General features: G+C 37.3%; 1 protein-coding gene across 1 annotated transcript in view; it reads right to left on the bottom strand.

Annotated features, from left to right (window-relative positions):
- The window catches only part of HGF (hepatocyte growth factor), a gene marked incomplete at both ends in the record, with an annotated part of 59,393 nt that extends 49,749 nt beyond the window's left edge, over positions 1-9,644 (bottom strand). The window contains one exon of the mRNA XM_080344116.1: positions 9,569-9,644. Within this exon, the coding sequence (XP_080200242.1) occupies positions 9,569-9,644 (76 nt within the window). The remainder of the gene's footprint in view (positions 1-9,568) is intronic.
- Between the last annotated feature and the right edge of the window lie 16,370 nt (positions 9,645-26,014).

Raw genomic sequence — 26,014 nt, 5'->3', positions numbered from 1 at the left:
TTCCACTTAAATTTGAAAATAATAGCAGCTGATTCAAACACACAAGAATCCAGTCAAATATGAATCAACATTTTTTTCTTCAACAGAAACAACCACTAACTAAATATATTTCTTCGATTGACTTAAAAAATTCCTCAAAAATGTGAGGGTCATACCTCTTTATGTTGCTTAACAAGATATCAGCTTTGATTGAGCAGAAAAAAAAAAAAGAAGTACTCAGCCTGTATGCAAGGAAATGGAAGTTACCACATTTGGTCTAGCAGGATGCAGCATTGGTCAAGTACTCCATAATCTCATTTGGGATTTCCACAGTCTCTCTGCTGGAGCTCTTCCATCTTCATAAGATGGTTTAAATATTTACTTAAGAAAAAATATTCCTCACGGTGAAAGACATTTACCTGGGAGCTACAAGAACCCAACTTTGGATTCCATTACTACCTTTCACATATGAGGTTTCTATGTAATCTTCATAGATATGAAGCATTAACTGAGACTGCTTCAACTATAGAGCATCTGAGGGAAAAGATTTCCAACAATACCTTTTCTTGAAGTTGTTCCAGTTTGTGCCAAATCAATAATCAGAGATAAATACTGTTATTATTCTCATCTTTTAGTGAGAAAACACACTAGGAGTTTGTAGTCCTTGTATTCTAGAACCTACTTAACTGAAATTTTGATTATACTTACACAAGAAAGAACAGGTATAACAGCAAGTACAGAGGGCAATGGACACCACAATGTTCAGTATTCTAGAGATTAAGATAATTTCTTGATTAACAAGAGAAATAAGTTTGAATCAGCAAAGACATTTCTATTTTGATCTCCCCAACCTTCAAGGAATTTTCTAACCAAAGGGCTAATGGGAAAATGGCAGCAACATAACTTCAGTTTTCTCTTCTGACCCTGTGTTCCACACAAAAAAAGGGCTTTGGGCTCCCACACCACTGCATCACTCAGTCCTGAAACTACCTGGCTACATTCTGTGTATCAATTAAAACTTTACACTTTGTAGAAGACAATAGGTCTGACACTAAGCTATACGAGAGGCAAGAAATTCAGTATAAATCTAGTTTCAGGCCATTTAGAGTTCAAATACCTAAGCAAGTCAAGTTTCAGACCCTTGGGTCTTGGTCTCACCACAAAAAGAATTTGGTTTTGCATTACCTATTAGCTGTTTAGTAGTAAAAAACTAATTTAGCAAATATTATACCATTGTTGTGGCAACAGAAATAGCACACAGGACATCAACAGGTCCAAAAATCACCTTTGCCCATTATAATGAGATCAAAACACTGCTTGTATTGTCTACAGCAAAATTTGCAATTAAATTTTCTGACTTTGTCTACCTCATTGGTAATCCCTTTCTCCTTCTTCTGCCAGTCCAGCTTTTTCCAATATAGATGTGTATTTAGGCTTAGCAGTTATAGCCTTACAAAGTACAACTGGAGCATATTGGCTGTCTCCCCTAGAAAAATCTTCACTTTTATGGACTTGTCATAGACTCTACAAAGCTTTTATTAAACAGGAGTTCTGATGCCTTTGGCGTGTCAGCTTCCAGAGTTTCCAAGTTTCATTCTAGTCTATGCAATAGTTAGTGCTCTTTTAAAGAAACACATTGTGAAGTCTTGTGTTATTGTCAGAGGCCTCATTCGTTTCTTTTTAATTTTACATCCAACTTTGTTATATATAACAAACACATCAAAATTCAACACTAAATTTTCCAAATGAGAAGATAAATACATTTAATGTAAACATCTATGTTTAAAACAAGACTTTTAATGAAATCTTGATGGCTTAGTATAGGGTTTTATTTCCTTATTCTATTTGTTTACACTTGCAGAACTTCAACATTTTATTAAGTAGTCATTTGCTTTGTTGTGTTATTCTTTCAACTACCTGGGGTAATGAAAGTTTTTTATTCCTGTTAACATAGTTACTGATGTATGTATGCTTCATACAGGTCTTCATATCATGGATGGAAAAAAGAAATTCTATAATTTTCAGTTCTGAAAAATATATAGACAGACACATAACAGAACTGCTATTCATTATGTTTGCTAGATGTCAGAGATGAGATAAATTAAATCTTCAAGGGAAAGAAAAGATAATCAAATAAATGAAGACAACTAAATTCCTTAGGCTGGAAGATGCTGTCAGAGAACTGCATGAATCAACTACAATCCTTTCAAATAATGCAATTAAATGTGAAATAAGATGACACTGGGGTGAAAAATTGAAAAGAGGGGAATTGTCCACACACTACATAGAAAGCTCAGAAAAGCTGAAGATTCAAAATGTATTCCATTAAAGAAAAGTAATCACATAAAGTCACGCAGTTATACGAGAAATATAGAAGAGACATAGTCCCTTTCCTTAGTATCAATTAGTATTTTGGATCTCTGTTTAATGTTTTGCATCATGTTTTTAAAGAAATTAAGGCACTTGACCTTGAGCAGTTAACAGATGGACTGATTAGAGATTGAATTATTTGTTATAACTGATAACCAGGTCAGAATGTCAAAATGAGATTAGCTATTAACTTAATTTTGAAAACAATCATCACTGCAAGCCAAAGTAAACTGGATTTCCCCAATGAGCTAGGGAAAAAAAAAAGCAAAGGAAAAACAGATCAAAACAAATAGAGACAAACAAATGACAACAACAAAAACCTAAAACATCTGAAATAAATTCAGGGAAGCCCAGTTCTACACAATAAATGTAATAAATATTTTATCAAGGAACACAATACTCAACAAAATTGCATAGTAACACCCAAGCAAACATAGATAAGTATGTATCTGAATGTAAGGAAAGGAAAACAAAACAAAACAAAAACGAACAACCAAACAAACAAACAAAAACAACAACAAAAAAACAACCAACCAAACAAAAAAAACCACCATGTAAATGTTAGTGCTCAAGAAAATGTACAAAGCAAAAATCTACAAAAGCATGGATTATTACAGTGTCAGAAAACATTTTTCATAAGAGATATCAAATCTGAATTCCTGTCTCGGTATAACTAGTTACATTTTAATAGGAAAATTAAAATATACTTAATTATATGTGTAAAATTGCATCTGGCAAAGGTTGTACAAGAAGAAAAGTCAGTGAGCAGGGTTTGAAATTAACCAACAGTTCTCACAGTATCACAGTATGTTTGGGATTGGAAGGGACCTCAAAAGATCATCTAGTCCAATCCCCCTGCTGGAGCAGGAACGCCTAGGTGAGGTGGCACAGGAACATGTCCAGGTGGGTCTTGAATGTCTCCAGAGAAGGAGACTCCACAACCTCCCTGGGCAGCCTGTTCCAGTGCTCTGTCACCCTTACTTCTCAGCATACTTGGGTTGAAAAACAGTATGCAAATACGATGAGGCATTTAACTTTTCAGTAAATTGTGGTTCAAGAGATATTTTAAATTAAATTCAAAGATGTATTTCCAAGACAATAGTTTAAAAACAAGTGTAAAAGATCAAGGGTAAATTACACATTGGTGCAGGCCCCAGTAAGACAGTGTAAATATACTGGACTCATTAAGAAAAAAGAAAGCCAAAATTTGACCAGGTGGTGGAAGTAGATGTTACTAAATGGTTTCAGATATCACATGCTTAAGTTAACAGTACCGTCACAGTAACAAAAGAAAAGATGTTAAGGGTGAATGTTGATGCTAAAATCATTAACAGGGTCATCAAAGTATTGCTATTTATGAGAATAGTTAGAAAGCACTTTTTAAACCAATACATTCAAGGCATTTTTGTCTCAAAGCAAGTCCTAACAGTCTCACTTTGATAAAAAGAATGCTCAGCACTTTTAACTTACTTTTAACTCGCTTTCATTTACTTTGACTTCTCCTTATGACTGTTTCAGTATCAGAAATGTCCAGTTTCCTGGCTAGAATGCAAAAAAAGTGAACACCTTTCCCAAATGACTTCTCATTTGGAAAAAATAAAAAAAATAAAAATAAAAAATAAATAAATAAATTTAAAAAAAGACCAACATAATGAGAAACTGAAACAATTCTAAAATGTGCCCAAGAAAAGAACTTTGTAGATTTACCAGATTTAGATGCCAAATTAAATTGAATGTAGTTATTTATGTATGGCAATAATTTGGCGTGAAAGAAGTTTACCAACCATGCCCATAAAAACTGCAGTCAGCTGTAGAGATGGAAAGTCACCAAAATAAAACCAGCTGTCCAAGGAGGCACCTCTAGCCTGTCACAATTAAACAGTTTCTCAGAAAGGTATCTGGAGGATGAAGTGACTGTTTTAATTTCTGAAATTTATTTTGTTGGCAAAAGAGTCACCATGAAAAAAAATCTACAATTTTTAGAAAGCAGTTTGAAATACAGATATATAATATAGGGATAATTTTTTCCTTATTTTTACATTGGCTTCCAGTCTAGTTGTAGAGCAGATTCAGGAAATGCAAAAAAATATTTCTTTTTGGCTTTACATTGCATACTACCACTCTCCCACACACCCCCATGCACGCATACCCCTTATAAGCGGCTGCAAAGATTGCCATATTACTTGGAACCCAACTGCATGTTTTTGCTAAGACCTGCCTTTGTAACCCTCTCCTATAGCCAGTGTGAAAGCTCACGAAGCTAAGGATAGTGCTAACAACTGATAGTATATTCTAAAATTGGATGGTAGATGCAATAGGACAGCTCTTTTTCTTCCAAGAAAAGGTTATCTGCTCAGCAGGATGCTGGGACCCTTTGGCAGAAACAAATGTTCTGCAGTTTGTACTCTGACTTGCTGTATCTAACCTCTGGCTAAATTTCTGAGGGGATTTTCCCTTGTAAGATTCATCTTTTTATGCATTTTGCACAAGAATTAAATCTCTACCATTTCATATTGCATTCCATGATCTTTACAAGCGTTGGGTGTCTCCTCCGAGGCACCCAGCTCATGGTGACCTTCTTTTGTGATGGGGTCTCAGCCACTGCTGAGGATGCTCAGGCATGAAGTGGTGGGGTAAAGAGATAAGCACAAGCAGGCAGGGCAGGGATTTGGGCAAAACAGAGAGCGACAGGCTGCTAAGGGCAGCAAAACAGACCCTGTGAGGAGTGATGAGAGTCTTGCAGCCTGTTGTATACATAAAAATAGCACTGCTGGCCAAGGCCAGAAGTCGTAGGAAGAGCTGGAGCTCAGGGGAGACGGAGGGAGCAGCCAGTCCCCAGCCGGGCCAGCAGCACCGAGGACTGCCAGGCATGGCCGGGCTCATAGACAACACATGGGTGGAGGCCCACAAGCCTTTCAAAACTCCTGCAGCTAGATTTTGCCAACACGTCTGACTAATCTGGAGCATGTTCTTAGCTCTGCTTCACCACAACAGTTTTACGTGTAGGTCCTAACCATGCTCAGGAACAGCTATATTATCCTTTAAGGGCATTGCCAAAGAAACCTACAGAAAAAAGACAGGGTAATAGCAAGGATGTCCTCACCCCCGCCTAGTTCTTTGTGGTTACCATATTTCCTCACTTGTGAGATACAAATGTTGTTCACATGATGCCAATTCTCCTACTATCCATGCTTCCCAAGCAAGAGGACTTCAATCCTGTCTCATGTCCATGATCAGTCCTTTCTCATCTCTGTGCTGCCTTCCAGCCTCTGCCCTTCAAACTGCCACCTCAGTGCTGATGGGGAGAAAGTGAAATTCCAACACTCATCCAGTACAAGTAATGGCAAAATGTTCAGGGCAACCCTCTCCTCTGCACATAAAGCTTTTCCCCATCAAGAGGCCCAGTCATCCTGCTTTCAAATCTCCTTGGAAAAGTTCAAAATGCTTAAGTGGCAAACTAATGCTCAGAGTAAAGATCCAAAGGGGAGATATCATGCTCTCTGAGGGAGACTGCACATTTCCCTTCCAACCCTGGCCTCACTTGAAGTATTACAATAATGACAGATGAGCTTCTCCAATAAGAGGCTTTCCTTTCCTCGACTTCAGTGCACAATTTTCCAGAGTTTTATGCAACATTCTAATCTCATGTCTTTCAACTCTATATTCTCCTGCTATGTTGCTTATGAAAATGGCATTAATAGAAACAGTAAATCTGTTAAGCAGGGTAAGTGCTGTATTACATGTGAGAGCAAAACAAGCAGCCCCTGGCACCGAGTACCAAAAGGATTCCATTAAACAGAAGGAATACAGTCTTCCAACTGGCAGAGTATCATTCCGCTTTGTTGACAGTATATAGTATAATGATTATCTACAGCTGGGATGTGGAAGTATAAATCACGTTAAATTTTTAAAATATACTTAGCTATGCAGACCACAGGAATACACAACATTCATACATCGATTGTGACCATGGGATTTTTTTTTTTTTTAAGCAAGAGTTATTTATAGAAACTAAGTGCAACTTCCATATCTTCATTAGCAACTGTTTCAGATCATCCAAACTACAGAAAGTGCTGAGAAATTTGAATAAACACACTTGGCTGACAGGCTTTTCACAGAAAAAAACCCATAACTTTAATTTAAATAAATCTTTAACATTCATTCTTTTGCAACATACCAATCTACTTTTTGATTTGATTAAAAAGTCCTTTTTAGTTTAACTGGATTAACATTATTAAAGATACATTGTTTAAGAATACTCAATAATAAGTATATCAAGGCAAGGAAGAAAACTCCCTGATAAAGTTATTAACTACACATTAATGTGTTTTTGCAAGTGACAGAGACTTGTAGGATAGTGATAATGACTAGGCAAGTAGTCTGTAGAAACTCCGCACATTTATCTTTCAACAATCACTATCTTATCTTTTATATATTAAAAAGAAACTCAGAAACTGAGAACACAGACAGCTTGCTGACATGAAAATTTCTCAGAGTTTTCTTCACCATTCTTTTTCTTTACTCATTATTGTAACCCTAATGTATTAGTCAGAAAACCCAGTAATGCAAGACATTGTCTTCTCACAGAATATAGGCTATGAGATTCCAAACCTAAAAGATCCATTCACAGAAGAAACAACACTCATCATTAGGTAGATTTAATATCAGCTTTGACAGAATAATAATAGAAAAAGTATGATCATGCATTAGTCAAAGACCTATTTTCCTTATTTTTGAATTCTGTTTTCAGCACTTAGCTTGTTTTTCATATATAAAAATAATAAATATGTACGCAAATATTAATCTTTCTTAAAAACCTCCTAGTAAAAGTAATTCAACATCCTATACAAAGACACAATGTATGTTTAGAAAGCAATTGATACATTTTCACAATGGAATGGCACAATGGCACAATGGAATGACACCTCTCTCCTAGCCTACATTGTAAAAATCCAGACACTTCTGTCAAAGCTCATGTGTTTTCAAAAAGCAAGGTAAGCACAATGGCAGCATGTGGTAAGAGCCATCTTTCTTGCTCATAAGGCAAACAATAGGATTGATTAATATTAAGGCGGGTAGGGGAGGAAAGTTAAGAAAGGGAGGGTTGCCAACTAACTGTCAGTACAAAAGTTGGCCAGAAAACAAGTTCTACTCTGTGAAAAATTCTGAAGTTTTGGAAATCTTCTTTTGTTCCACATGAAGACGAACCATCCACTCCTATACTGGAGAGCCCATTGGTTAGGGCACAACTGTAACCATCAGCCTGATGATATGGGCAGTACTGAGACTGTTTCTCAGTCTCTCCTGTTGGAATATTAGATTAAATATTCATTGAGCTTGGGAAACTGCAGACCAGTCCTAAGAGCCTACAGTCAGGAGGAACAAGGACTTTCATTCAAGAAAAGCACCCTGACTATCGAGTAAGCATGACCTAGCTTCTTATGAACTTGGCTAAAGACCAGTTTCTGTATCTACGGCCCATAGAATAAAGTGTGTGTGGGAGTATTTATTCTGCTTTTTTTTTCCAAATTAGTCCATCACTTCTGCCACAGGTGAGGGATTCTCAACAGCAGGTACCACAAACTACTGTGAATGTCTCCTGCTGCAGATTTCTCTTTCATTTGATTTGGGTGAACCATACCAAAAAAAGTTTCTGTTCAAAAGGAAATATTTTTGTGAAAAGTTTTGATGGGTCAGCATCTTCTAGTTTAAAAAAAAAAAAATCCTTAGAAAATTCCTAACCAGCCATAGTCATCATTTTCTTTAGAGAGGTCACATGTCCATAAAATAGAAATTGCAATGTACATGGAAAAGGAGTTAAGAAAACTCTAGGCGCATAGTATCTGTATCTCTGTGTCACCTGCCAAGTATGCCCACAAAACCAAAACCATAATTGAGCAGACTGAGCACAGAAGCTCTGGTGAGATATTCAGCATCCTACAGAACCACACTCTTACTCTAGGAAAAATGACAGGTTTTACTGCACATGATGCTGCCAGTCTTTTTTTCACTTGCCCACTCAGATCACAAAATATTCCACTTTGAAATCCTATTTCAAAATATTTACTTCTTCAACTAGAAAATGTAGTTATGTCTTGGAAGCTATTAATATCATTTGCAATACACGTCGCCTGATGCCCTCAGACCTTGCCCTGGGATCCAGATGCTGCCATCCCTGCCCTCGCTCTGCTTCCTCCTGGCAGGTCCTTTCCCTGAATTGTGGCTGTCTTCTGTTTCTGTCTGTGCAAAGGTCTGCCCCAAACAATGTTGGAGGAAGGAAGGAAGGAAGGAAAGGTTTGCAGAAACCTTTACAAACTTTTTTTTTTTTTTTCCTTAAGCGTCTCCCCAGAGGGCCAATAGAAACACAGAATTAGCTCTTCAGATATCCAGTCCAAGGGGGACACTTCAGGAAAGAAATTCAGCTAAAGAGCTTCCAGCACTTGATTACTTATTGTTTGTTCCTTCCCCCCCTGCGCCTCCACCTCCCGGATTTCATCAGGAACGTCTAATGAAATTACAAGTATTTCAGTCTGGAAATAGCATGTTCATGCTGGTGAACTACAGCAAGGATATTCCCTTTCAGCAGCATACTATCCTGTGTTTTGGGTATTCCTTGTCAACTTCAGTTGTTTAACATTTATTCTACCACTTGGAAATTAAGGACACACGTTTCCTCGTGTCCTGATAAAGGCCGGCAACACCTAGGGGCAACGACGGGATTTCCTTCTCCCGCTCTCAGTGTCTCCAGAACTCCAAGTCCCGAGCGAGCCCCGAGTGCCCCCTCACCCAGGGAGAAGGTGGCGGGACGCAGCAACCTCTCCGCAAACCCCCGGCCGTGCCTCCCCGCAAATCGCTGCCCGCGTACACCCCGCCGCAGGCAGAGTTGGCTTGACCCGACCCCCCGCGCTGCCCCCGCACAGCTCCGCACCGCTCCGCACCGCTTCGCACCGCTCCTCGGGTGCGGGAGGCGCTGGGCGGGCACCGGCGCACCTTAATCCCGCGCCCAGCCGCTGGGCGAGGTGCCGGTCCAGCCGAGCAGGTAGGAGCTGAGGGATGCGGGAGGTGGCGGGGTCCCCCGGCCTGCCCCACCTGCGGGGGGTGCGCTCGGTGCAGCGCCCCGAGCAACCACCCTGGCCACGGCGGAGAGAGGGAGAGGGAAAATGATGCAGCTGCGAGGTGGAGGTGGGGGAGTCACTGGCGAAGTGATAAGAAAACTAACCTGCCACAGGGATGCTGATGGGAAGCAGCAGCAGCTGATGGAGCAGCAAGGCTGGCAGGAGTTGGGTGGCCCACATGGTGCTGGCGGCCCCCCCGGCGGCTGGCGGGGAGGAGAAGGGGAGATGGCTCCTCGGAAGGACCCTGTGCACAGCCGGTCACTAGAGGAGGCAGAGTGAGCCGAGCTGCTTTTTATTGCGATGATCTAAGTTTGTTGTGTGATTAACTGGAAAGATCTGGGTCCCAACTCCCTCTTACGGTAAGAAACTGTTTAACAACATCCCCTCTCTGCCTCCTCTCCTCCTCCCTTCCCCAGGAGCTGCCTCCCCTCCCGCCCCGCAGCCAGCCCGGGGAGTGGGCTCCCACCGCCTCACCCCTCCGTCCACCCTGCCCTCCCTCCTTCCCCTATGGCTCGTCTCCTCCATCACCTAGGGGCTCAGGAGGAGCCACTGGGCCGGATACCCCAGGCACCCCAGAGCTGGTGTATGCTGATGTTCAGTCCTCCAGAGTCTCTCCTAGCCCCTCCTGCCCCGCAGCCCCCTTTCCCCTCTCACCTACAGCCACAACAAAATCTCTTTGCAGATAATTCCCTTCACAACCTCTCTCTCTCTCCACCTGCCCCTCAGCCCCATCTCCAGGTAGCACACTCATTCAGAGCCTCTTCAGCAGGACTCCCCCATGCATGGCCAGGGACACTTTTCCTCTAACCTGCCCATAGCTGCCCCTGAATACCAGCCTGGCCTTTCTATTACCCTCTTTGGCTATCTGACAAATGCCACTTCCCCAAAATTGTGACAACTCTGGGGAATCTAAAGGTCAAGTTTCAGCTGGCTGGCGTCACTCCATGGAGATGAGTCTCTGTCCAAAGTGAGGTCTGATCTTCCTCCTGTCGCAGGCAAAGTGGTTGTAATTCTTCTATTGCACTTCATTTTAACCTCGTGGAATCCATGGCATTGGTTTTTGTTTAGAGTCATGAGACCGGCCTTCGTGACATACAAGTGTTCAAAAATAAACACTTCAGGAAAAGTTCTGCCTTAGTTTAAACTATTCCTTACTCCCATGCACCCACCTACCGTCTATAGCACGAGTGTGTGACAACACAGGAAACTGTTTCCCTCCATTTTCCACAAATAAACCAGAGACCTGCATGTGGCCTCATGCCACATGATTAGAAAATGGGTCTCCTTCTCCAGTCCAGACTTATTTGCCCAGACTTACTTTCCATACTGCTGATAAACACCTTTGAGTGAAACAGCTTTTCTTAAACAAGGGTTGTTTCCCAAGTCACAAATGTTCATTGTTAACTTTTATTCATTTTTTTTCCTATATTCCTGAAACTTTTTTTTTTTTTTTCACTGAATTTATGCCCAGTGGCAAAACATAAAATTTCCATTTGGGAATTACTGCCTTGGTAAGTGAAAGAAAGGGGACAGAAAGAAGTTGTGAGAGATCCTGTGAAGAAAATATTGTGAACAGGAAAAACATGTTTATGTAAGAAAATAAATACTTTCTGAAATCTTCAGAAGGAAAATTATTTCTGTGGTTGGTTGGTTGGTTGGTTATGTCTTTATTTTTCTCCCAAGAATTAAAGTTATTTTACAGGAGTTCATTACGGATGTAGAACCTGAGAACAGAGAAGATGTATTTTGCTGGCCGATGACCTTGTGCAAAAGCCTTGTCCACTGTGACTGAAGAACATGGATATCTCAGTTTCTGTTTTCTGTTTTTCTCCCGGTGCTTCAAGATAGACATAAATATAAACAATAGGCAACCAAAATAATCATAGCATCACGCTGAGCCTAAAATAGCCCCTTTCTGTTAACCAGATGTATTTGACTTGTCCATGCATGTGATGAGTGACCTTTTTTCGTATAAAGCACGAAAACATACGCCATTAAAGTCAAGTAGATTTTTTTTGCCTCTGACTTCCCTGAGGGAGTATTTGGCCTGTAGTCAGATTTCTCCTGAATTTTAGGAAGATTTCTGCTGTGTCTCCTGAGGATTATGGTGATCCCTAATGGAGAAAATATTTTGCTATATGGGTTCCCATTATTAATACATAGCCCTGTGTATTATTCATGATGTATCTACAGTTCTGCTTGAGAGATGAAGTCATGGGCATAAGGTTCTTTGGCTGCATATATTATGCTGAGCAAGTGCAACTTCATAGTTCTGGTACTCAATTTGTCTAGTTTTGGGGACCTGCTGGAGGACACCTCTGCTTTGTACATAAGCCCTATATATTTCCCCTCAGTGGAAACTGAGCCATATGGGGTAGAGGGGCAGACACAGCAGGGAGATTGAAATGGGAAAGATCCTATAGATGCTATATGCAGATGCGCTATTTGTAGGCAGTCAAGACAAAGGTTTGCATCGGGATTTGGGAAAATAAAATGCTCTTTGGTCTCGCATCATATCCTGCGAAATGTAGTATGATCCTTTTTCTGTTTCTTCTTGCCCCATGTATTTTATAACTGAAGCGTAGTATTTTAGTTCGGTTCAATCAAATTTTGCCTTGCAATGAATTTCAATATGAAGGAAGGCTGCAAATATTGCATTTCATGCATAAATTTTCTAAAAGAATTCCATGTCAAATTTCAGTTCATACATAAAGAAACTTAAGATCTAAATATTATAATTAAAAGTTTCAGGTTTCATAAAAGAATAATCTGTTATGTTTTCAACCTTTTGAGGGCATGTTTTCTGACCTACAAATCTCTTCCTCTTTATTTTTTAGGGTCTTAGCTGAGAGTGCAGATTTTTCATTGCCTTTTTTTTAATTATTCCTCTATTTTTTTTGGCATCTTTGCAGACTTGCCCCGATAACCTGACTTTCAAATCAGTGTAGCTCTGTATTAGGAAAGTAGCATAACATTTGTGTAGAAGATATCTAAAAAGAGCTACTACACACTTTACCAAAGATATATTTGCTCTGGACTGCCTACACGAGTTAAAAAGTTTGAAAAAAATTATTTTGGTTGGAAAAGTAAGCAGACATGACCAAATACATAGAAATTGCTATTTTTATATTTCCTTTTCTGACCATAACCACAGTTGGATCTGTTTTTCAGATGTAACTTGCTGGTCAGAAATGTTAGATATTCACAGTTTTGGCAGGAACCTTTACACACGCACACACACACACAAACACACAGAAATACCAAATCACAATTAGCTTTAAAGGAAAGCTTTCCTAAATAAACCAGCATCTGTCATATGAATTACCTGTTTTGTTCAAAATAAACTTTTTTATTTATTGATTTGTCTAGCTCAGGTATCATTCTGTAAAGGTCCTGGATAACAAGTCAAATAAAATCATCAAGTGCATGTAGTAGATATTGTTAACAGGCTACCTGAGAAGTTAAAATCAAGCAATTGTGCTTCACATTTCAAGCAGGATAATTTTTTATTGTCTTTTTTTAATAAACTGAACTTGAGAGAAGGAGGGCACAAGCCTGAGGTATGGAGATTCAATACTGCTGGGAAAGGCAGAGTTTAAGCGGAGTTGCAGCATATGCCAGGTGTCAATGCTTGTTGAGGCACCTTAGCCAGTGCCCCAGCTGGACACAACACATTCCAGCCCAATCCCCAAGCCTTCTTCATGCAGAAGAAGAAAAAAAAAAAGGAAGGCAAATGGGGTAGAAAGGCTGAAAGGTAGAAAGGAGAGAAGAAGATAACAAGATCGAAGAGCAGGGATTAATGCCTAGTTGAAAGCAGAAGCTCAGAAACTCCCCGGAGTCTCCCATTTTAGATTCAGCCAAAAGGATTTTGCATGTCATCACGCTAAATGTTGCAGATCTGATCTGCTAGTCCCAGAGGGTGAATTTACCACCCCAGTCAAGTGTTCAGAGCACCATGCAGTGAAGCAGGAGAGCATGGCACCTCAGATGAGGCTTCTTGTTGATTAGCCACCAGGGATACCCAAGGATGAAGATGAGCCACACCTCCCTCTGCAATGTGGGCACTAACCTACAGCCCTGAGATAGTCATCGCTGCAACATGGCATTCACAGGTAAAATTCCATGTGTATTTAGTAACCTAAACTGTCTAGCTTTAAAAATTCTCTTATTCCTTCAGCCCATGGCAGAGCTTACAAATAAAAATCAGTCAGGGGCTGTTATCTGGCTTCAAAGGTGCAAGGTATGGTATAATCTGGCTTGAACCTCTACTGTTGCATTTTCCACTACCCTAAAACAGATTTCTGCAAGCAGCTTCACACCTTGACTGAGCACTTTCATTGCACAAACCTGCAAAACAATCCAGGGCACGTGCAAAGTACAAACCAGTCTAGATCATCATTTTATACACAGATGCATGCTCCTAGGGAATGAAAAGTTTCTGAATGAATGAAATGGTTTTGAAATTGCTGAGGTTAAGAGGGAACATGAGCTCCAAATTGACTTGGTTGTGCTTGGTTCTACCCATTATAATTCACATAATCAAAAGTATATAATTCACAACTCTCTCCACACCAAGACTCCCAAGTGCTCAGGTCTGGGACCTAAACCCTAGTCAGATAATCCAGCATTATCCCTGCAGCCAGTTAATAACAGAAGTGCTTTGCGGTTTTCCTGTATAAGACATATTGTAACTGCTTTTTACATATATGTTATATGCCAACTAAGACTAGTTAAGATGAATAGCAAAACTATTCTTAAATTCTAGGATGAAAGCCATTTAAGCCATTAGTGTCATGGTACCTAATGGCAGTTGATGATAACACAGTCCTTCAAGATAAGTTTGGAAATCATTCTTTCCAATATTTTGGGAAAAATAAAAGAAAAATGAAAAAATCTCTATACAGCATACTGCTACAAGTACGAAATATCTGATCAAATTTTATCTGATCAAAATTTAGATATTTCCACACTTAAATGTTTTATCTACAAGGAGATAAATTTTGCAAACAAAGGTACATGCCAAAAGGTTATTTTCATAAAAAAAAAAAAACCCTGGTAATATCCATTTGAAGTTTTTGGGAATGTGCTATGTTGTGGCTATATGCTTTTAGAGATGCAAAAAATCCCTCACTCAGAAGAATCACTCCTTGTGTGTACTCAGAGTTCAGGTATATTGACTGAGGATTTTAAACTTTTTGTTTAAAATTGTTTGTTTCCTCTTCTACCAGTCTCTGTAGTGTCAAGAATGTCTAAAAAGCAGGAAAAACACCATCTGCAAAACTTTTACATTAGACTTTTTTTTGTGCAAGAATGTAAGAAAAAAATGAACCTGTCTTTGACCTTAGTCTAGTAAAATCAAGTTGTATTACTGGCTATTGGAAAAAACAAGGAGAAGCTGAATAGATTTGATATGAAGTAACAACCTCAAAAACACTTAAGTGATAATACATGCCATAGTTGCTGAGTAACTTCTCTGAGGATAGTTACTCTCTGTACTATTTAACTGTTCAAATATTCATACATTGGTCCTTCTCCATAAGTGTTTCATTTTTAGCTCAACATCAAAACTGAGGGTAGATTTTCTAAGATTTATTTTTATATTTTAAATTGCAAACTGGAGAACAATTTTTGGATTTCCTAGAGCATTTTTTATTCTCAGTAATTGCTCCTATTTTAAAAATAAAATAAACCTCTGATGGATTTCAAATCGGGACATCATTTTTACTTATAAATTTAAACCAAATTGGTATAAAAAAAAAATCCAAACAATTCCGGGAAAAATTTGACACAAACAATACAGACATGTTAATGTAACCGCATATATGGTTTTGTTCAAATTAAATGTGTGCTTTTATGTTGGGACAAGTTTAAAATGGGTTCTTGTAGAACACATTTTACCTCTAGAGGAGGTACAATGTTTACCAGACAGCAAAGGATTTTTGTCTTGCAATATGATACTTCTGTAAAAGAAACACCATTGAGAAGTATGCTGAGAGGACCCTACCAAAACTAATGCTGAAAGAGCCACTACAAAAAAAGGAACATACAGAGGTTTTTAAAAAAACCTGAGGTCTTTCTGTAAAAATACTATTAATATCTCTCAGTCTGGTAGACATTTCAAAATGTATTTTCAATATGTTTAGAGTAACAAAGAATAAGATTAAACTGGTCTTTGATTGTGAATTATACATTATGGAATAACTTCAGCGACTCAAATATCCAGAGACAAAATCCCTTTGAATTCAGGGAATGAAGACTTCCAGAACTTGCTTGTCAAGAGTAAATTCTCTAGGATTTCATATCAAAGAGGAGAATTTCTACCTAGGCTGCTGTTAAAGATTTTAGAAAGAAACCTAAACAAGGATTCATCACTTTCTTAGCAATCTCTCAGGCATGAGGACATATTAATAGCAGCTCAGAGAAAACACAAACAACAAAAAAGAGCTCACAATTCATGGCCATAGAGCACCGGTCTTTCCTGGTTTAAGGTTTGTAACCCCAGAGACAGAAAGCTTGCCGAGACATCAGAAAAAATGTTATCAGAGGAGGAATCTCAGCTTGACTTCTTTTCAAGGTATATGAGCTTTGTAATGCAGCTACTGGAAAATAGTCAAGTAGGGAAAAGAGGCATCTCTGCAGAATCAGGACAGGAACTTTCAAAGGAAGACTAGAGCAAACTCTTACATTTCTCTGCTGCTTCAATTTCTTTATATACTAAAGAGAAACCTTTTTCAGTACAGTTTTGTCCCTCAAAGATCTTATCACAGGTATTGCAATGCTGGTACTGAAATGACACAGTGTGATTGCTCTACATTTGCTATGCCAATAAAACATGCACACTTTTTCTCTATGCTATTTTTAGTATTCCATACCTCAATATTATGGCATCTCTTTTTACCAAGTACCCAATTCCCACTTTTCATAGAGATTGATTGTTGTCAAGCTTTGTTCTTATAGGTGAAATTTGAGCATGGATGATTAGGCTTTGCTGCATATTAAACAGTGACAGAGTATATTCTTGCTTTTGCATATTCTTCTGTTGAGGATTTTGCTACTAACTTCTGCAGCGAAAAGAAGGTTGCTGCAGAATTTACATGTCTATAGGCTGAAGTTACAATTTGAAAGCCGTCTGCTTGTTCACGTTCATCAACTTTGCTCAGTTTTCCCAAACTCTTGATCCCATTCTTCACATCCAAAATTAAACTTATCAAATAATAAGTTTTTCAATTTGGAACACTACTGTTAAGCAAGCTGCTATGATAGCCTATTTCAATATTTTTAATCAGATTATTAAATAAAATTATCTTAATAAAATCAGATTTATATTACTAGACATAAAGCAACAAATACCTTTACAATAGTTGCATAGAAAAAAAACTTTATGGAAAGGTATTTTATTTTCTTCTGAATAACAGTTGTGGTCTATCCTGAACTGAAACACATTATTTCTGACTTTGTACAATTGCTGCAAGTTTTTTTGAAGTCTGTCTCAAAATAGTGATATAGAGATTAATATTCATTGTATATTTAACTCCCCAGATCACTAACACTGGGGTTTAATTTAAGAATCTACAGACTGGATTGATGGACAAGTCCACATACACAAGAAATTTTATCTAACAGTAATCAATGAAGGTTGTCTGGGGAAAAGTATGAAAACAGAGCAAGTTTGCAGTGATACTTCCTTAGAATGTTTTCCAACCTGTCAATATTCGATGGTCATCCAATTTTTGGTGTTATGAAATTAATTATCTTCATGGTGATTCATGACTATTTTTCTCTCTTCATGCAGATTCCCAAGGTTCTGATGTAAACAACTAAACAAAAATATGAGACAAGTCAGCTGGACAAGGAATTTTCAAATATACAATTTTGTGAGATGCTTTTTATTTCTGGTACAAAACGTTTCACATCCAGAATCATGAAAAATAATAGTTTTTTCATATCCTAAGGAAGAGCGAATGTTCAGTGTTACGTTTTTTTACTTTTTCTTTAGAAGAAAAAAAAAAAAGCAAAAAAAACCCGTTAAGAACCCCTCTATCATGTAAACACTTGAAAATTCTGAAAATATGTACATTTACATGTTGCATATCTGATTAGCTATTTTTTACCATTCCAATGTATTTCTTCATTTAGTCTCAGTAGATTAAAAAATGTGTTTTCAATTCATATATTAAAGAGCAATGGCAACAAACTGTCTTTATTTTTGCCTGAGATTATTTTATGCACATGTCCTTCAGTTATGGAAGCACTTCAAATAAACCACTGCGAATGTGCGTTGAGCACCCACAGGAAACAGAGGGTTGTGTCACTCAGCTTGAGAAGAACAACATTTAAACTACTTTTCTTGTAGCTTCTCCAGGAAAAAAAATGGTATTTATTTCCCAAGATTAAAATAGCAAGTACACTATCTACAATTACCATGCATTTTATGATACAGATGTCTGATATAGTCCCATTGAAAGAATTGGTGTAGAAAGCTGAGTCTGTATCTGGAAATAATATTTCAATTTTTAATGTGAGGCACAATTAACCAAAATTTTGAATGCTGTATATCACATTTTGAAAAAAAAAAATGAGCAGTATTTACTCTGGTAAACTACTTATATGCCTCATTGCCAGTAGCTGACAGTGTATAAGGAATTTCATATATTTTTCTTTTTTTTTTCTTTGTCTCTCTCTTTCTCTTTTTATTTATTTCACTTTCTTTCTCTTTCTCATTCTTTCTGTTTTCTCTTTTTCTCTTTTCCTCCTTTCTTTTTCTTCTGTTTATTTTTCTCTATATTTCTATTTTTTCTCTCTTTCTCCTTTTCTCTCTGACCCCATCAGCCTCTCCCTTTAACTTTCTCTCTACTCTTCTGCCTTTCCTTCCTTCTTTTCCTCTTTCTCTATTTCTTTCTCTCTTCTAAAAGTTTTATTAAACCCCACACAATTACAATGTCTTCCTGTCTATTGTCAATTTAAACATACAATTAGATGGGCTGAGATTTATGAATTAACTTTTGGCCTACAAAACAAACACTAGAAGAAAAGTTCACTAAAATCTGGGGACAAAATTTAACAACTAGAACTCCAGCTAGTAGGCATTTTAGGTGGCATCCTGAGATATGCTAATCACCATCCAGTTAATTGTCTTCTTTACTGACCTTGCAGACAACAGAATGACTGCTGAAATGTAAAGTTACAACAGAACCAAAGAGAACACTTCTTCAAAGCACAATAGATTTTCAAAGAATCTTTTTAAGGAGGTGAAGGAATAATAACAGCTTGAAATGTTCTATCACTTTCATCAGTGTGTCCATCCAGTACAGATAAAGTAATGGTACAATAAACAGAAGCCTATTAAATCCTTATTTCCAAGGCTCTGCTGTTAACGGAAGTTAAAAGAAGGAGGTTCACAGCAGAGAACAGCTTTTACACTGATCACAAAGGTCACAGCTGAAGGTGTTACAGTTGGGAGGAGGCATTTCAGGAAAATGTCCCCCAGTCTGTGATATTGCACAAGTTTTATAGCATCCTGCAGGCCAAAAATAAATAATTGTTGTAACTCTAAAGGCTGATAAATTTTGCTTGTAGTAATTCTCTTTTACATAGAAGCTTAGCTTTAGAAAAGCACGTAAAACTCTACTTAACACCCTAATTCTCATGAATGTTCATTCCACTATGTTTTGGAAAAGGTGTAACGCAAGTGAATTTCAGGTTTGCCCTAAACTTCATTCATCATCAATAACATAAACTACTTGTTCTGTGTGACACATTTAAAGAGTTAGTAAAACATGCCCCACAAATTTAAATCCGTTGTTACCTTCACTTACATCTGTGAAACTACCCAGGGGTTTAGACGTATTCAGAAGAACTTTCTTGGGTATTGGCATATGGGACTAGTTTTATGAAAATGGAGAAGGTACTTCAAAGGACTTTGACTCTGAAACAACTTACAAACTATTGATCAAAAACTCATAGAGTGAAGTGGAAAACACATTTAGTTTTGTCCTGAGGCAAAAAAAAAGAACAACAAAACTGACCAAATACAAGTCTGAGCCTTGTAAAATCAAGTCTGAATGAACAGCTAGCTTTTGTGATGTAATTCAAAGAAGAGAATGTCAGGACAGAAAAATATATGTTCGAACTGAGAAACATAGGTCATCTGGCCATGTCATCTGTCCAAAATTCCTGTGAAGTAGCAACCACGGTGAAATGAGTATTCAATCAAACATGCCATAACTGTAACAGGAAGGAAGAACATTTTTCGGTGGTGCATCACACTGTTTAAGCCAAGTCCGAATGCATACTTGATGAACAAGGCAATGACACAACCTTCTTTCTAGGTAAAATCTCTGCACACAAGAAGGCTGTAAAACAGCAACTGTAGAAGAGATAAACTAGTTTATTTTACTTTAGCTGATTAATGGAGCACAAATGTTCTATCTTAAATAAAAGAGTCATTGTATTTCCACATTTCCACATTTAATAAGTCAGAGAGAACTAAGTATAGTTACAATACATGACAAAAAAGTGTTCCACTTAGCATGTCTAAATAATAAATGCAGATGCACCATCTGTGTTTGGAATGGAAGACTGCCTACCCACAAATCCGTTTTAAATTGCATTTTTATGTACACATCAGGGAACCAAAAGCAAAAATAATGAACATAGGAAGACTTTCAGATAAATTCTAGAGTCTAGGAAGTCTGTCAGAATATTAAAAACGGAGGACAATCATTAACACCTACCATCCTACCATAAATAGATGGGAAAACATATATTTCTACCTGACTCACACTATAATTCTAGCATGTTAAATATTGTGTTTCCTACATACCTCTGTTTTAGTCCCCCAGCTTTAGTGTTTCCACAGGAAGGCTCTGGAAGCTTCCTGGGTGCAGATGCCTCCTCCTGAGGACACATCTGCTCCTTCCTGTGCTGCCTTCAGCAACCTGATGGGCTGGAGACATTGGGTTCAGTGGTGAACTCTGAAAAGCACAAACACCAGTTTGCCATGTAACATGGCATACATATATTGGCTGATCACAAACAAACTTAAAAAAACATGTAGTGACTCCATGCTAAAGGCTCTTTTCCCAATTTTCCAATTTTATGTGGGCCTCTCACTTCTACCTAGCTATAAATTTTGTGTTGTGTTCCTTTCAACTAATGTTACATAACTATGCTTTTGACAATTCTTTCTGAGGTAGTCACCTAGCTTTGATTGTGACATTGTTAGATATAAATAGGCATTTTTGGGCACAATTACTAGTGATATGACTGGGTAGAACAAACTTCCAGAGCAACTTTCAGGTTGCCCTCAAAGTCTCCTGGAAGTATCCACCTCCTCTCTGCCAGCTGCCTGCCTTTCTGAGCGTCTTCAATGTAACTCCTTCTAGCTGAAATTTGCTCGCTGATTTTGATAGCAAGAAGATAATGGAATTTACAGATGAGGAGAATAGGAAAAAAAATGTTAAGCATTAACGAAATACATCCAACAAGGCAAAAGGTAGAATAAGGGGAGGAAATATGTTGTTTTAGTGGATCAGATGTGCTCTAATGAGTCAAAACCATGCTGAAAACAGTGGACTCACATGAAACTGCCATGTTTGTATGTTTATGATGTAACACAGAATCCTCAGGAATTTGTAGAAAATTTAGTACAGACTTCAGATTTTGGTTTGAAAGACAGATAACACAACGGCTCAGTGCAGCACTCAAGCTTAAGTCCAGCCTGCGAGTCAGTAAGCATAAATGAAGAGAATCCTAAATTGTCAATAACAATTTTTAGGGGACAATGACCCATTAACTCACATTTCCTGAGTGTTTTTCTATGCAAATCACAGCAAAATAAAATAAGGACCCTAGCTGCAGTATTTCAATATTTGCTTCAAATATCTATTGTTTCACCTAAGGATGCTAATTCCCTGACACTAAAAAGTAACCAAGAATCAAGAATTTAACTCTGGAGATAAACATGGATTAATCCCTATACTTAAGCTTTTCCAGTTCACTTCTTGGTTTAACATCCAGGTTCAATACGTCTTTACTGACATATGTAAAGATATCACCAAGATTTCACCTATCTGTTTCTAGAACCAGACTTAGAAGAGGCACAGCATTCCTGGATTAGAGCTAATCTGAGATGAAGTTGATGTTTAGCGATGTGCTAGCACCCATGTATTTCTCCAGAAGCGGAAGGCAATACGTCTGTGTTGTTTTACACTGCTACGTGGATGTGCCAATGTGATCAAAAGTAGCTAAGGGGATATTTGCAATTTGAAACAGGATTCGGCTTTTAAATTTTGCCTAAGTAGCTAGACATCCAACTCTGGGTTATTGATTATTTTTAGGGGACTCATTTCCTAGTTTAAAAAAAACCCCTACAGTCCTTGCCTTTTAGATTCTTTGTTGAATTTATCACAACTGGTAACAACGAAGTGAATGGAGCTCCAAAAATAGAATAATAAAATCTATTCGATTTGAAAGTCCTATAATTAATTATAAATGTTATTTTGAACACATTAAAATTCCAGAACATGATCAATAAAGAGATTATCTTTATTGCCAATACACATGGTGTATATAGAAGTTATATCCAGCTACTTATCCTGAACATTAATTAAATCTGACTGGGAATTTGCAGATCTGATATTTTAATATCAGAATGTAATCAGAATTTAAAATCATATTTTCCAATTTGGATCAGTTTCTAGATATATTAAATTAAAATTAGAATTAATGTGCAATGGAAAGAACTATAAAATAGTATAGAACTAAAATAGAATGGACCATTTTAATTGCTGAAATTCAATACATTTTTACTATTAGTTTCCAAAAATAACAGATTTTGTGATTTCATCAAAGACAGGAAAAACCTAGAAAAGTTTAAAATAATGAAAAAAAATAAATCTTATGATAATAAAAAGTAATTTCCTGTGTAGCTATGTTTCTGATTAAATAAGTCATGAGTCAAGAGGTCAATGAAACCATGAATAAATTTCTTAATCTCACTCACTTTAGTTACTGGTTGCTACAATTCTTACCTGGAATATCCAAAAGGTATTGTGAGGTTCTTTTCATTCATTAAAAGCATGAAATCTGCTGTGGCAGCTTTCCATGAGCAGTGCTAGAAGTCTATAACTTTATATATATATATATATATATATGTGCTCATAGAATTGTAACACACACAAGCAAATCGTATTTTTTCTATATTTGCATAATCATATTTAATAGACTTAAACTTTAATTAGGTAAATTGAGAACTTACTTGTCAACAGTTTTAAGTATTACTACTATTAATGTTTCTTGCTATTCTTTAATTAAATTATTGATTTTATTTATAGCAATCAAATATTTAGAAGATACAAGAAACATAGTGTTTTGTACTTCATTGGAGCTAGAATTTCACCCAGACTGTTTTCTTTGGCTTATTTTGATAAGATTAAAACAATATTTCTCCCCCACTTTTCCACTGCCTTTCATTTTCCTCAGATTATTAGATTTTGGGTTCAGGGCTTTTGGTTTTGCTTTGGTTTATTTTGAGTTCTTCTGCAGAAGAACTTTCTGGGAAAAAGAAAAAAAAAGAGTAAAATAAAACTGAGATTGAAAATAAACACTTCTCAGCTGAACCACCCTCAGCAGACCAGCAAACTCCTCCCTCAGACATTCAGATATATGACTGTACATGAAAATCAGATGGGCATGAGGAAATGATTCTTTTTGCCAAATTCAGTTTTGATCCATATGGCAAGCAGCTGCTGTTCAGATGAGCAAATTTTTGAGAAGCTAATTTGTTAAATCCAAACAGAGGGTCTTGTAGTGAAAGGTAAATACATCATAGCACCTTGCAGTTTTTATTTGCTGTCGTCACCACTGGTAATGCATAGTCTCTTATGACATCTTCTTTCTTTCTTTGAGAGTAACCTACAAAGGCAGGAGATACCAAATACACAAAATATAGGATCTGAGTGGTTGCCATTGCTGAAACATGCAGTAAATGGGAACACAATTCCTTGTAGTCATAGCAAATCACCACTGACATTTTCAGGAATGTGTGATAATCCAGGACTTGCACAGAGGGCCATTCCAGAAAGATAACTTTCTGTTTTATGATGTTATCACTACTCAGTGCTAACCTGTTTCTGCCTCAATGTAACAAAGGTAAAACCTGTCAATTGATTTTATGGTAAAGAGTTGAAAGGGCTATTAAAAAAACCCACCTCTAACAACTTGTGAGGTGAGGTCCATGCTGTTTCACTGCTCACAGCTTTTTCTTTCATTTAAATTTCTGAATTTCTTTCTGAATTGATAGCAATGTTTACAAATTTCTTAGAGGGCTTTCCTTCCACAGGAGAAGCATCTCATATTTCTTACCATCCACAAAGGTGCCACATGAAGGGCCTGTCCAGACATGTCCAGCAGCACGGGAATTCGTGCATTTTCCTAAGGCAGGAGGCATTTAGTTCTACCTTCAAGCTAAATCTGAAACCATGACTCCAAGCCAACAGGCTGCACATCTTGTCTCAGAACTCCACTGCTGAGTCTCCTCAGTAACACAGTTTTATGATGTGCATTACTTATGTAAATTATATAAACACATGGAGATATCTTTTACAGAGACAGGTTCTCAGGAGGGTATAAATCTGATCACGTCACTGTAGCATATGAAACAACAACAGTTGAAAACAGCAACTGGCCTGATTTCTATGTCCTTCTCATATTTTGTCTTGTAATAATATTAGTTTGATGCACGACTTTTCTCATCAACTTAAGATCATTTATAGAGTTCAGCTCTTTCATTATAAAATTAAATAATAACACATTCTTTTATTTCCACAGGTGTGCTGGAAGTATCTGAAGCGGGGAATACACAGACTGGGTGGAAAAGAAATAAGATATTTACTGCCAAATCATCTCTGGAATAAGACCATGAAAACTAAAGGAGGGATTAAAAAGGAAGAAGAATGAGGCCAGATGGTCTGTTGGAAGGCAGTGGAGAAGATGGCTTATGAGTTCCAGTTTGAGCAAGTCAAAGTTTGAGAAAATGGCTGCTATGTGGACACTTACAGTTAGGTTAGTAATAATTTCAGTTCATTTTGTTTGTGGTACTTTTTATAAGAAAGACAAGAGGATAAAATTCATTATATTTAATTTTAATGTACATATTTGTCAAAAATATTTAAAAGTCAAGTTAGATGCCTGTTTAGTTTTGCTTACATGTCTAACTACATGAATTAAGTACTTGAATATGTTCCTTTATCTTTCACTCTCCATCAAGATTTAAATCTGAAGACTAATTTTTAACCTTACATAGGCTAACCTTACAAGACTAATTTTTAACCTTATATACAACAGTAATATTTTATGGAGACTTAAATTTAAAAGGAAAACTGATGCTCTGTAAGTGCTTGTAACTATTGTCTGTTGCGAGAGGATGTTATTCCATGTCTTTTCCTATTACTACTTTCTTAATTACATTTTTGTTTCTCTCAACCTTTTTGTCTTTGTTGAAACCACTTGCTGATGATTAAGGGTTTATTTTATATATGTTTTCCTTTTGGTCACTTAATTTGTGGCATTGCACCATTTATCTCCTCCATCAAAGTCCCTAAATTTAGGTACTCAAGGTGAAATTGTAGTTCATGAAGAAATCCAGGGAGCCTAACTTTCTACTTCAAGACTTGTCTTGTTTTCTTTGCCTCAGAGATTTCTCTGACAATTGTTTTCTTCAGAATGGAAATACATCAGGGAAAATCGTAAAGTATTTATTATTTAAATAGTACTTGACTGTGAATAGAAACCATACAACTTGAAAATGTTCAAGGTGGAGGGGGTTGGGTTTTTTTTTGGGGGGGGGAAGAGGATTTAATAGTCTATTCAATACAAATTCTAGAAGTTATTTATTTTTAAAAGTCTCAAAAAGTGCTCTTAAATAGAAAACAAGTTTAATCACCTGCATTAAGGAGTCCTGAAATCCATATTCTCAAGAATATTGAACAAAAAAACAAAAAACAACCAAAAAAACCCCCAAAACATTAATTATAAATGTGCAGCATATAACATGATGAGTCCACATATTTTGAATACTCTGCTTAAACAGTATTCTTATTTAGAGACTATTTTTGGTTTCCTTTATAAACATTATTTTGGCCTCAAAAAATTTTAGTTAGTTCTTCTGGTTAGTATTCTGTAAAGGAATAAACTATGCAAAAGAGATTATGAAACTGAAAATTGTCATTTTCACATAATCACAGAACCACAGAGAATAGTTGCGGGTGAAAGGGACCTTGGGAGGTCATCTGATCCAACCCATCTGGTCAAGCTGGGCCACCTAGACAAGGTTTCCCCTGGCTGTGTTCGGACAGCTTTTGAATATCTCCAAGGATGGAGACTCCACAAGCTCTCTAGGTAACCCGCGCCAGTGCTCAGTCACCCTGACGTTAAAAAAAGTATTGGAGTATGGATTTTTCATATATCTTTTTGGATATCTTCTAGTCCTATGCAATGGTCTCAGACACTCTGTAGTATCTCAGATTGCACCACTCACCTATGTTCTATGC

This window comes from Nesoenas mayeri (genome assembly GCF_963082525.1).
Source record: "Nesoenas mayeri genome assembly, chromosome: 1".
Lineage (NCBI taxonomy): Eukaryota > Metazoa > Chordata > Aves > Columbiformes > Columbidae > Nesoenas > Nesoenas mayeri.
The sequence above is the reverse complement of the archived record's forward strand: the minus strand, read 5'-3'. Positions and strand labels throughout refer to the sequence as shown.